The sequence below is a fragment of the Myotis yumanensis genome, unplaced genomic scaffold, assembly GCF_028538775.1.
Source record: "Myotis yumanensis isolate MYYU_CA2020_CCGP unplaced genomic scaffold, mMyoYum1.0.hap1 SCAF_8, whole genome shotgun sequence".
Taxonomy (NCBI): domain Eukaryota; kingdom Metazoa; phylum Chordata; class Mammalia; order Chiroptera; family Vespertilionidae; genus Myotis; species Myotis yumanensis.
Window position 1 is genome coordinate 25,898,306 of NW_027223759.1, and position 14,084 is coordinate 25,912,389.

General features: G+C 35.6%; 1 protein-coding gene across 3 annotated transcripts in view; it reads right to left on the minus strand.

The window, feature by feature from the left end:
* Positions 1-262: 262 nt before the first annotated feature.
* CUL3 (cullin 3) overlaps positions 263-14,084 on the minus strand; it is a 103,464-nt gene continuing 89,642 nt past the window's right edge. For all 3 annotated transcript variants that reach the window (XM_070422245.1, XM_070422246.1, XM_070422247.1), the window contains 3 exons: positions 11,829-12,015; positions 3,729-3,874; positions 263-1,448 (listed from right to left, as the gene is read on the minus strand). In XM_070422245.1, coding sequence (XP_070278346.1) covers positions 1,317-1,448; positions 3,729-3,874; positions 11,829-12,015 — 465 coding nt within the window. In that variant the 3' untranslated portion in view covers positions 263-1,316. The remainder of the gene's footprint in view (positions 1,449-3,728; positions 3,875-11,828; positions 12,016-14,084) is intronic.

Genomic DNA, 14,084 nt, shown 5'->3' on the forward strand with positions numbered 1-14,084 from the left:
GATAAAAATACTCTGAAGTTATTAAAAATAAAGCAAACTATAATTCTTGGCAGATCCATCAGGTAAAAAACATTGGTGGAAGTTGGAAGCACAGGATAACCGACACGAATCTTCAGCACAAAGCACATCTTTAAAAACATGAATCGATGACTCTTTGGAGGACAATAGCTAAATATCCAAGAATCATCAGGTTTGAAAAATATTGCTTAATCACTTTCCAAAACACAGTTAGCTGCAAGAACTGAAGATCTTGTTAAAAATATCAAGGTAATCATATTTATTGCATCTTTAGAATGCATTTCGAAACAGAAAATTAACATGCACCTCAGCTTCACCAAAATATATATATTTAAGAGGGGGGAACCTACGATATTTTATAAACAAAGTGTAGACTATATGTGCTTTTCAGAGGGGCTGACTTAAATACAACCAGCTGCCAATGTTGTGCTCTAACATACTTGAATTAGTGGGTATGTGTATGCTAAATTCATTTATTTTTGTCAACAATAAATGAAATAAAAACACTGCCCTATACAATCCACTATCAGCAGTGAGTACAACAGCAAAAAATTGTACAATAATTTATACATACTAAAATATTCTTTTTCTCTAGAGATAATGCAGAACAAAACCTAATCATTATAAGACTTAATTTGGGAAATCTCAAATTACAATAGGGAAAAACCAAATCAAGGTGTGTATTGAGCCCAAAACAAAGGTTCCTGGTCATAAGGCTATAAGATTATAAGTGCAAGTGGTAGTAGAATAAAGCATGCTCAAATTGTATGCTTGGGTCGTTGTATATTTATCAAACCTTTAAATTAAACAAGACTAGCTAAAGAAATGCCTTAAGCATAGCAAGATAATTGGGAATCGGGTCATTTCCTTTACCATTTTTGTTACCCAACTTATACAATGCCAAAGTGCTAAGCAACACTACAAAAACACATTTACATCAACACTGAAAGACCTGGGGAAATGAAATCCAACAATTTTATTTTAATGAGCTTGTATTTTCTAAATTTTGTTTTATTTTTTCCTGTTTTCATACAGTATTGAAAACAAAACGCAGCACATTCACATTTTCCCGAGGAACTGTAAAGATGATCTCTACAGGGATAAACGTTGTAAAGCCTGAAGCTCAATCAATTGATGTTGAAAACTCTCAAAGGAGTAAAGGCTTGATCTGAATGGTCTAGAACATGTACTGTAATTTAATAGAAGAGATGGTCGTCTTAATATTTAATGATTTAAAAGAACTTCCCAGTCCATGCGAAGAATACAGTCCAAGAATAAATCAAATTTTTGAACGCATTTTATGCTACATATGTGTATACTTTGCGATCCTCAGGTGTTCGTGCCAAGTATTCTCTCTCAATAAGTCCTTCAATACGCTTCTTAATAACAACTGGACTTGGTAAGAATCGAGCCTTCAACTGCTGAGTTACCTAAAACGAAAGGTAAAACAACGATTTCTCACCAGAAAATTTAAAAAGCATAACATTTCCATATTAACACAAAAATTCTTAATTTTGAATAAAACTGATGTGTCACTTTAAGACTCAGATCAAACTTTAGTAATCTGATTACCTCCTCACATCAGAATGTAAATACTATAGTAGGTTAGAATTAATGGAATATATTATAGTATGATGTATACTAATACTTAACCATTTTTACTTCTGGAATATCCTCCCAATTCACAGAATTTGGGTAGCATGTGTCTAAGAGCACAAACTCTAGACCCAAACTGCCTGGACGTAAATCCCAGCTCTCTGATTTACTAGCTTTGGGACATAACCTCATGACGTTGCTGTGTATATTAAATGTTAACAGAGGTGATGCTTTAGAATAATGCCAAGAGCTACTGTTGCCATTATTTTCTCCAACTGATGTCAGGATTCTAAGTATTGTGACACCAGTTATAATATAACAGTAACTATAGCAGCAGCCAAAGTCTTGACTGTGCACTATCAGGCATTTTGTATATATTCTAATTGTAATGCTCTTAGCCCTATAAAGTAGGTTGTCTAATTTTTTCAAGTGAAGAAAATAAGCCACAGAGGAAAGCTGACATCAACAAGTAGTAAACTGAGCCAGTAGTTAGAGAAGAGAACCCACACCGCTCTGCTCCAAGTCCATGCTTTCCCCAGGAATCCACTGGCCTCTCTTGCAGAGCATTCATCCATAAGCCAGCTTTTTTTTTTTTACTCCTGCTGGATCAGCTCATTTCCCAAGGCCACAGCGAATTGATAATCCTTTGAAGTCTGAAACTTCAGCATCTCACTCTCCACCTAAAATCTATCATCTTTCTAGTATTTTTATTCCAGTATCAACAAACTTGTTCTCGACCCACCTGAGATCTCTAATCCTATGACCCTTTCTTCTAAGCAATCAGACAATCTACTTTAATAACTTCTTTTGAACTTACCTCATTCCTGATGGGGGTTTAGATTGCACATAAGATCATTTCAACACTCAACAGTATCCTCAACTCTGATTCCTTTGGTTCTAGTCTATAAACACCATTTCAACATTTACTACATCATGCAAAATCTACTTCTTAGCTCCCTGCTGAGTACAATTGTAATTTATAATACCTTGTGTAGAGACCAGGAGGCAGCAAACTGCAGCCTGCAGGCCTAATACAGCCAACTGCCTATTTTGTTAATTCTTACTACAACACACTCACTTGTTATCTGTGGCCATTTTCATGCTACAACTGATTATTAAACACACATACACACACAGTCTGCCAATCTCTGAAACAGACTGATAACACTAATTTATAGTATTCAAGTTCAGCAAGTTTCTAAGGACAATAACCTCACATCCTGTTTTATGTAGGGAAAAAAGACCATTTTAGTTTGAAATTCCTCAAACTCCCACCTTACACATATATGTTTAGCCATACTTGAGTCCTTTCTTTACTAACACACCCCTGCACCCTGTATGCTGAGGAAGAGGAATATTCAACATTCCTCTTAACACAACTACCACCCACCTGTGCTCTGCACAATCCTCTCCCCTTTCCTTTGACTTTGGTACTCCAATTATCCCCTCGTTTCATTTTTCTCCTTTTGTTTTTAAGCATTCCTTTTGAAAATTTTTATCCTTATATAAACATGCTCAGTATCTTCCCATCTAGAAAAATGAAACCCAGAAACCCTCAACACTCAACCTTTAACATTGCTCTTTGACCTTTCCTATGAGCAAACATCTCAAAAGCCAAGTCACTCTCTTATGGTTGCACCTTCATTTTACTTCTCAAGGCACTGCCATCAAATACCCACTCTTAGCAGTCCAATGAAAATGCCTGGGAAAACTAACCAGTCACCTAAGTGCCAATATGCTGTAAGTGTTTGATTTGATTTTTCCACTTTTGAAATTTGTAACATGTGAACATTCAATAAATGGTAACTGATTAATTTTAGAAATAAAGGTAGTTTGTTTTATACAGAAGTATTGAATAGTAGTGAAATTTTTTTGTTTTCATGTGACAACATTCTATGATTTTCATAACAAATATTAGTTCTTGAAGTGTGCACATATTTCAATGTATGGCTGTGATTAAATATCAAATGTGCCATGCTTTTAATAGTATTACCTGATTATAGTTTCCTAACTTGAAAATTCTATTTTAAATCAGTTGAATATAGTACTTTCCTAAATTTCAACTGTTCATGTTGTTTTGCTGTTCTACACTAATCCAGCATCAGTGTCCTCACCTCTGCTACTAACACATTGTGCTGCATCTTCTTTCTAGACTTCATTATCCGCACTATAGCAGCTTCTATCTCATGTTTCCTGTCGTCATCTACTTTCTGCCTTGTTTCTTTCCTTTCTGGGTCAGATTCACCTTGTTTGGCAGCAACTAAAAGAGAAATAAAGACATTTATGTGATTATCGTGTAATTTCAAATGTAATGAAAAAATGTGGTTTATAAACAAATAATATAAATTAGTAACATTCCCTGAGAAAAACTACAGCGAAACCTTGTTTCTAGAACTTAATTCGTTTCAAGAAGGCTGTGCAAGAAGTGATTTGTTAGAAAACCGAATCATTTTTTCCCATTAGAAATGTAAATTGAATTCATTCCAGACCCCCAGATGATTCCATTTAAACCTTTCATACAGTACATGTCTAATGTACTGTTTAATTTATAAACACTTTTCTTAAATTTATTGAACCACTCCCCACTAGCCTGAAACCAATTTTTCATTTATCACTGCCTCGAAATTTCTATCACCAGCTGCTTTTTGTCCAATCAACAGCAGTTTTTCTACCTATTCAATTGCCTGTGACTGTTGTTTTGTGAGCACTTTCATACCCTTAGTACATTAACACTCTTGATGGCCTATTTACATTTTAAAATTGTGGTAATCATCGATGTGGATTTTGCCAGCAACAAAAGCATTTTTTCTTTTGTTTGTTGTCTGAGAGCCGCTTTTAGTCATGCTGAGGTATCAGCATAAAAGGGATGTCAGAGTGAAAAGTGAAGTGTTGGTTGACAACCAAGACATTTTTTCTGAGAACTTCATCCAGAACCAAATTGTTCGAGATGGGAGAAATTGGATAATCAAGGTTTGACTGAAATTTCAACCTGACTATACACATATACTCATCATTTCTAGTAAACATCCCCAAAGTGCCCAATTCAGTGATTAATAAATACTTAAATAACAAGTAGTGATATAAAAATCCTACAATCCTAAATTATTTGTTTTAAATATTAGGAATTTATTTATATAGAGATAAGAAAACCAATTTTATTTTTATAGAATATGATTCCTTCCCTGAAAGAAAAATGATAGGTGGTTATCTTTAGCAGTTAACTTATCAGTCATTTTCATTGTTTGTAACTTCCACAGGTCAACTACTACCACTTCAACTCCAAGCTAACCCTCACTAAAAGTATCTCAGGTAAGAGAATACCTGATGGCTTACCAACTCAAACTATGGCTGTAATCTCTAACGCTTAAAGAGGAGGAAAGAATGCCAACTAAAGAAACTCTTTAACAATTATTTACACTTCTCACCAATTATCTAACAATTTGTCATGTATCTTATTAAATTTTTTCTTTTACAATCTCACTGTCACTAGGCATACTATATTCCAATCTTCAGGAGAAATCTTACTCTGTTATTCTCTATAGCAGGGGTCCTCAAACTTTTTAAACAGGGGGCCAGTTCACTGTCCCTCAGACCGTTGGAGGGCCGGACTATAGTTTAAAAAAAAACTATGAACAAATTCCTATGCACACAGCGGCGGCAAAAACACCCGGCGGGCCAGATAAATGTTTTCGGTGGGCCACATGTAGCCCATGGGCCGTAGTTTGAGGACCCCCGCTCTACAGACTTCAAGGCAATTGCTAAGGGATTAAATATAGAAGTTCCTTTCTCCTACAACTTTGCTCTCTTTGAAGTAACAGAGAAAGAAAAATGATTAACTAAATTTTGGGTTATTGGTGTTCAATAGGAGATAGATGTGAAGTTTGTGGTGGTAGAAATTGGAAAATTACAAAGAACTGTAAGGGATACTGCTGACTTAGGCAGGGGCACTCCCATGAGACAGCAGACACACAATTCAGATCATTCTGGTATGGCCATCACATATATTTCTAAGTTTCTAGCTGTTTCTAACCAGAATCCCTTGGCTGAGAATTCTGCTTTCAGTGTCTTTCCAAGTTAAAGATCATCAGTCTTAATGAAAAAGAATTAAATTAGATGAATGCTTTTCCTCAAAAAAGTCCATGTCACTTAAAAAAGATAGGGATTGCTTTCAATAGAATTAAATTCAATTGAGACATATAATTTTCTTGGGTGTGATATAGGATTACAATTATGGGGGAACGATCTTATTTTAAGGACGTATATGTATGCTGAAGTATGTGGAGGGAAGTGATATGTTTGCAAATTCATTTAAAAACTAGCAAATACATACCTATATGGAGGGAGAAGGGAAGGGCGCCTGAGCAAATGTGGCAAATTTTTAATGACTTGGAAATATATGTGATGGCCATACCCATGTCCATGATTGTGCTTTTCACCTTTTCTGTAGATTTGGGAGTATTTAAAATAACAAGTTGGAGGGAAAAAGAAATATTATTTTAAACAATCCATTTGGTTCATCTGGATTTGATCACCTTAATAGATGCACCCCAAAATACATGTGAAAGTTGTGATGAAACACAATGAATTATGATTTTTAGAAAACATGAGGGCAGGCACTCACTCCTAGAGCCTAGCACAGTACTCTGTACTTAAGAGCACAACAGAGGTGTTTGCTTATGTAAGTGGGTACCTATGTACGCAGATGTATGGAAGGGGAACAGAGGAAGAAGGTTGAGCAGTGGTGATGGAAAGACTCTTAACTACAGAAACTGCTGTAAATTACAAAGAACCTAGTTCTTTTCAAAGGTTGCATTAGGTAATACTTTTAACTCCTTTGCTTGAACTTCTATTACCTACTACAGTAAAGAGCAGCATAAATAGGTATGGTTACAGTGTCCAAATATTTGATTTTTATCCTCAGTACTTTCTCCAAAGGGCAAATGGGTATTTGACAACTTAAGAAAACCTATGGTCACAGTATTTATAACCAGAGAGAAAATTTTAACATACACAAAATACCAGCAAGAACTTTAAGAAATCACCTAGTCAAATTTTTCATCATGTATGTGTATATATGCGTGTGTGTGTGTGTGTGTGTGTGTGTGTATAAAAGCCTAAGCAACCAATTACTATGATGATGCACTGACCACCAGGGGACAGATGCTCAATGTAGGAGCTGCCCCCTGGTGGTCAGTGCGCTTCCATAGCCAACCTCCCGCGGTCCCTCCCGCGGCTGGCTGGCCCTGATTGGCCCAATTGCCAGCCAGGCAGAGGGACCCCACCAATGCACGAATTTGTGCACCAGGCCTCTAGTATATAAATAACTACATTCCATTCCCATTTTAATCAGATCTAAAACACTACACACACAAACACCACCAAAAATTAAATATCCATGAAGTGAAGACTTTTAAAAATAACAATGCTATCTGACAACGTAATTGCTGGGCATGATAAAACCTGTGATTGCAAAGATAGTTATTATTTAGGGTAAAGCAGTGTGAGGCTAAGTAATTCAGATCTATTATATATCACCATACATTTTCTTCCAAATCTAGGATACAAATAAGTCCTGAAACCTGAAATCCATATCTGTCCAAAATTATAAATTCACATGTTTTGCACTTTGAAGAAAAAAGACATTTTATTACAGGACTCACTGGCAGAGTTGTTTTATTTTTAATCTACAATTGTGTCCCAAAGATATGGGATCAATTTTGGTGAAGAAGATACAACGATATGGTTTTCAACTATGGGACAAAGTAGTCAAGACTCTGACAAAGACCCACCACCCTGCTTCACCAAGCATATGGATCCTATCAGGGTCAAAAAGGAAAACAAAAGTGTGTATATAAAGTTCTTGAATCAACATATTCTGGAAATCAATGTATATTTAGCATTAAAATAATTTTAAAAAGACTATATTTTATTAACATATAATGTAAACACAATTTTTTAAAGTAAAAGAACTATTTAAAAATTTTCTCTTACTTTAAAAACAGTTTTACCACAAGATATATTAGTTGTAATAAATAAATTAATACTGAAACACTTCCTGATACTAGTTTTAAGACCAAGTAGAAAACTACATTAGAGTTTAAATATCAACAAAGGTGGAGTGCCTTTTTTTTCCTTTAAATGCATTGAAAACACACATTTTACAGTATGCTAAATATACAAGAAATAGAATGTTCTTAAAAATAAAGCTGTACTAAAAAGTGCTCACAACAGCCATTTCTATGTTTTTAAGTTAGAATGAGAATATGAATTTTAAGGGTTTCAAACTTAAAAATATTCATCAAAATATAAACAGCTTCATCTAAAGATCAAATTTCAGATAGGTAACTCAATTGAGAAATCTGTAAGTCAGTTTTAAAAACAGACATCCACTGAATATTATTTACCCACTTAAAAAGAATAACTTTATAAGTAGTAATATGTTCATAAAAATTGTAATTCCTCAGGGATATTGGCCTGTAATTCTCTTTCTTTGTAGTGTCTTTATCTGGTTTGGGGATTAGGGTAAAGCTGGCTTCATAGAAAGAACTAGGAAGTGTGCCTTCCTCTTGAATTTTTTGGAATAGCCTGAGAAGGACAGGTTTTAGTTCTCTGAATGTTTGGCTCAACTCCCCTGTGAAGCCATCTGGCCCCAGGCTTTTGTTTGCTGGAAGTTTTTTGATGACTGCTTCAATTTCCTCCTTACTTATCGGCCTGTTGAGATTTTTTGATTCTTCTTGAGTTTTGGAAGGTCGTATTTTTCTAGGAACATGTCCATTTCCTCTAGGTTGTCAAGTTTGTCGGAATAGAGTTGTTTATAGTATTTTTTTGCAATCCTTTGCATTTCTGTAGGGTCTGTTGTTATTTCGCCTCTCTCATTTCTGATTTTGTTTATTTGGGTCCTCTCTCTTTGCTTCTTGGTGAGCCTGGCTAGAGGTTCATCAATCTTGTTTATCATTTCAAAGAACCAGCTCTTGGTTTCAGTGATCTTTGGTATTGTTTTTTTGGTCTCTGTCATTTATTTCTGCTCTGATCTTTATTATCTCTTTCCTTCTGTTCATTCTGGGCTTTTCTTGTTGCTCTCTTTCTAATTCTTTAAGCTGCAGAGTTAGATCATTTATTACCATTTTTTTTTTTTCTTGTTTTCTAAGGTAGGCCTGTAACTCTTAGGACTGCTTTCACTGTGTCCCATAGGTTTGGATTGTTGTGTTGTCATTTGTTTCCAGGATGTTTTTAATTTCTTCTTTGATCTCTTTGGTAACCCAACCATTGTTAATCCTAGCAAATCGGATCCAGCATTACATTAGAAAGATCATACACCATGACCAAGTGGGATATATCCCAGGTATGCAAGGCTGGTACAATATCCACAAATCAATAAATGTGATACATCACATAAACAAATTGAAAGACAAAAGTCACATAATCATATCAATTGATGCAGAAAAGGCATTTGACAAAATCCAACACCCTTTCCTGATAAAAACGCTCAGCAAAGTGGGAATAGAGGGATCATACCTCCACATAATAAAAGCCTTATATGACAAACCTACAGCAAACATCATCCTCAATGGGCAAAAGCTAAAACCATTTTCCCTAAGAACAAGAATGAGACAGGGATGCCCACTTTCACCACTCTTGTTTGACATAGTACTGGAAGTGCTAGCCATAGTGATCAGACAAGAAGAAGAAATAAAAGGCATCCAAATTGGAAAAGAAGTAGTAAAATTGTCATTATTCGCAGATGACATGATATTGTACTTAGAAAACCCTAAAAACTCCATCATAAAACACTAGACTTAATAAATGAATTCCAGCAATGTAGCAGAATACAAAATTAACACCCAGAAATCTATGGCTTTTTTATACACCAATAATGAACTCACAGAAAGAGAAACTAAAAAAACAATCCCATTTACCACTGCAAAACAAAAATTAAGGCATGTAGGAATAAATTTAACCAAGGAGGTAAAGAACCTGTACTCAGAAAATTACAGAATTCTGAAAAAAGAGATAGAGAAAGATAAACAAATGGAAGAATATTCCATGTTCATGGATTGGTAGAATCAACATCATTAAAAAGTCCATCCTACCCAAAGCAATCTATAGATTCAATGCAATCCCTGTTAAAATACCAATGGCATACTTCAAAGATCTAGAACAAACTATCCAAAAATTTATCTGGAACAAAAAAAGACCCCAAATAGCTGCAGCAATCTTGAAAAAGAAGAACAAAGTTGGAGGGATCACTATACCAAACACCAAGCTATATTACAAAGCCACTATTCTCAAAACTGCCTGGTACTGGCACAAGAACAGACATATAGACCAATGGAACATAACAGAGAACCCAGAGATAGACCCAAGCCATTATGCTCAATTAATATTTGACAAAGGAGGCAAGAACATACAATGGAGATAAGAGTCTCTTCAATAAATGGTTTTGGGAAAATTGGACGGATACATGCAAAAAAAAAAAAAAAAAAAAAAAAATGAAACTACGCCACCAACTTAGACCATACACAAAAATAAACTCAAAATGGATAAAGGACTTAAACGTAAGATGGGAAACCATAAAAATTTTAGAAGAAACCATCGGCAGCAAAATAGCAGACATCTGTCGTAGCAATATCTTTACTGATACAGCTCCTGGGGCAATGGAAACTAAGGAGAAATAAACAAATGGGACTACATCCAAATAAAAAGCTTCTGCACAGCCAAAGAAACCATCAACAAAACAACAAGAAAGACCATTGCATGGGAGAACATATTTGCCAATGTTATCTCCGATAAGGGTTTAATCTCCATAATTTATAGGGAACTCCTACAACTTAACAAAAGGAAGATAAACAATCCAATCAAAAAATGGGCAAAGGACCTAAATAGACACCTTTCGAAAGAGGACATGTAGAAGACCAAGAGACATATGAAAACATGTTCAAAGTCACTAATCATCTGAGAGATGCAAATCAAAACAACGAGGTACCATCTCACACCTGTCAGAATGACTATCATCAACAAATTAACAAATGACAAGTGCTGGAGAAGATGAGGAGAAAAAGGAACCCTCTTGCACTGCTGGTGGGAATGCAGACTGGTACAGCCACTATGGAAAACAGTATGGCGTTTCCCCAAAAGATTAAAAATGGAACTTCCATTTGACCCAGTAATCCCACTTCTAGGAATATATCCCAAGAAAATTGAAACACCAATCAGAAAGGATATATGCACCCTATGTTCATAGCAGCACAATTTACAACAGCTAAGATTTGGAAACAGCCTAAGTGCTCATTAGCAGATAAGTGGATTAGAAAACTGTGGTATATCTACACAATGGAATACTATGCTGCTGTAAAAAAGGAATTCTTACCATTTGCAAAAGCATGGATAGAACTGGAGAGCATTATGCTAAGCCAGCGGTTCTCAACCTGTGGGTCGCGACCCCTTTGGCGGTCGAACGACCCTTTCACAGGGGTCGCCTAAGACCATCCTGCATACCAGATATTTACATTACGATCCATAAAAGTAGCAACATTACAGTTATGAAGTAGCAACGAAAATAATTTTATGGTTGGGTCACAACATGAGGAACTGTATTTAAAGGGCCAGAAGGTTGAGAACCACTGTGCTAAGCGAAATAAGCCAGTCAGAGACAGATAAATATCACATGATCTCACTTATTTGTGGAACATAATGAACAACATAAACGGATCAACAGGGAGAGAACCAGTGTCATAAGAGGCATTGAATAGACTGTCCAACCTATGAGGAAAGGCAGGGGGTTAGGGGTAAGAGATCAACCAAAGGACTTGTATGCATGCATATGAGCATAACCAATGAACACAGACGGGGGATGTGAGGGCATGTGCTGGGGATTGGAGTCGGCTGGGGAGAGGTCAATGGGGGGAAAAGGAGACTTATGTAATACATTAAAGAACTTAAATTTTAAAATAAATAAATAAAAAAACAACTGTAATTCCTGCATCAAAAACCTATGCAAGTATCAAATTCACCACTATGAATTACTTTTAAAAAAGTTTACTGTACTTGGATTCAACTGCATTGTGACAGGAACACAGAGTGATAAAAGCGGCTTTAATTAAGCCTACGTGTCATGCAGCACCAGAGAAGACTTGCTTTTTTAAAAGCTAAAAATCTACAGATAAGAATTTTTAGAGAAAAAAAAATACAATGTTTTAAGAGAAACAATATAATACCTGTTTGAATCTTGACTCTGTGTAGTTTGGATGTGAACTGATCATTAACTGTGAATATGTGACCATTTTCTATTTCCTTTGACTTGGGTTCTTTTGTGAGAACTCGTTGTGTTGGTTTACCACAGGCGAGGGACTGCAGGGCTCTAACAAGTTCCCTTTCAGGGATATCCGTTTCTTGTTGAATTTCCTGAAATTTTATCAGATTGATATAATTATAAACAGACTTTTTGACAGGTTAAAGCAGATTAACTAGTAAGTAAAATTGATCAAGCAGTGGTTAGAGAGGTAATATTACTAAAGTAATATTTTACAACCAAGAATTCCCCATTATGATACTGGGCCAAAATCTCACTAATTTGGAAAAAACAACAAAAAACAGAGAAAACCTTGATTCAAATTACAAAATAAAAAAATACATGTACTTTTTTATTTTAGGAGATATAAGGCCCAATCTAAAAATATCCAGCAGAGAATATTAGGAACCTGCTTTAATAGTTAGGTAAAAATAAAGTGTTAACCAACATATAACTGCTACTTTTAGAAATACTCTACAATCTTCCTTCCAAGTTTATTAACATGATTCCTTTGCTTAGTAACTTCTTTTGTAGAGAGAAGCGAAGTAAGCTTGAACTAAGGCCTTCTATCAGACAATCAAAATTTATATTCCAAGTTGACCATATCCACTGTCTGTATGACCAAATTAAAAAAATTAAGTACCTGGTAATTAATACTAAATATGAAAAGCAATAAACCGTTATGAAGTGCAGGTGATAAATGTTGCTAGATGTTATGAGATAAATAAAATATAATAAAAGCAGTTCAGGAAAAAAATGTATAGTTGCCATGAATGCATGAGTTTTAACTGCCATGGGTACACTGTGGATGTTTGTCAATAAATACAGCCGACTCTTCCCATCTGCTGTTTTCACATCAATGCATTCAAACAACCTGGGATGGAAAACAGTAGTTTTGCATTTTCAACAACAGTTTTACAATTGTTGAATCTGGGAATGTGAAGGGGCAACTACTATAGAGTCAAATTAGGGGTGGATTTTCAACTGGAGGTGGACAGGTGTCGGACTCCTAAGCTCTACCTTAGTGATGGAGAACCTATGACACGCGAACTCATTTCTTTGGCTGATTTTTCTTTGTTAAATGGCATTTAAATATATAAAATAAATATCAAAAATACAAATCTTTGTTTTACTATGGTTGCAAATATCAAAAAATTTCTATATGTGACACGGCACCAGAGTTAAGTTAGGGTGTTTCAAAATGCTGACACACCGAGCTCAAAAGGTTCGCCATCACTGCTCTACCTTGTTTAAGGGTCAACTGTATAATTTTTAAAAATATGTTTTATTTTTTTAGAGCAAAAGAGAGAGGACGAGAGAGGAAGAAATATCGATGAGAGAAACAAGTATCAGCTGCCTCCTGCATACCCCCTACTAGGGATTGAGCCTGCATCCCGAGCAAGTGCTCTGAACTGGAATTGAACCTATGTCCTCTCGGTGCCTGGCCAGGGCTCAACTGTATAATTTTTAAATTCATTATAATCTTTTGTCAGTGGTAAAGTAAGAGAATTGTACATGGATACGATTTAGTCCCTACCCTACACAACTAGAGGGATGTATGATGCAACAAGTCTGCACACTAGGCTATACCACTTTGATTCACTGCATATTGCATAGTCCACGGACACAGAAGATAATATAGTGAAGGCCTGGGGGGTCGGGGGGGGAGAGGCTCTGGATAGAGTGGGGCAAAGGGGGGGAGGGAAGAGGGGGACATCTATAATAGTGCAACAATATTAAAAAAAAACAACAACAAAAAAACCCCATACCACTAGGAAACTGAAAAGGCAAGTGAAAGACTGAGAAAATATTCATAGGACATAGATCTGACAAAGGACTGGTATACAGAATTTATAAAGAGCTTTAAAAATCTCAATAAATATATGAACACCTCACCAACAAGACACAGTGACATATGAACACACAAAAGATGCTCAACATCAAGGAAAGACAAAGTTAAACCCACAATAAAATATACATCAGTTAAAATGGCGAATATTAAAAAGACTGATAATACTACATTTGGGAGAGTATGTAGGGCAACTGGAACTCTCCACTGATGGCAGGAATGTAAAACGGTACAATCAATTTGGGACATAGTTTGGCAGTTTCTTAAAAAGGAATAAACTACTAAAACCACACATGCAACAATATGGATTATTCTTAAAAAACACTGTGCTAT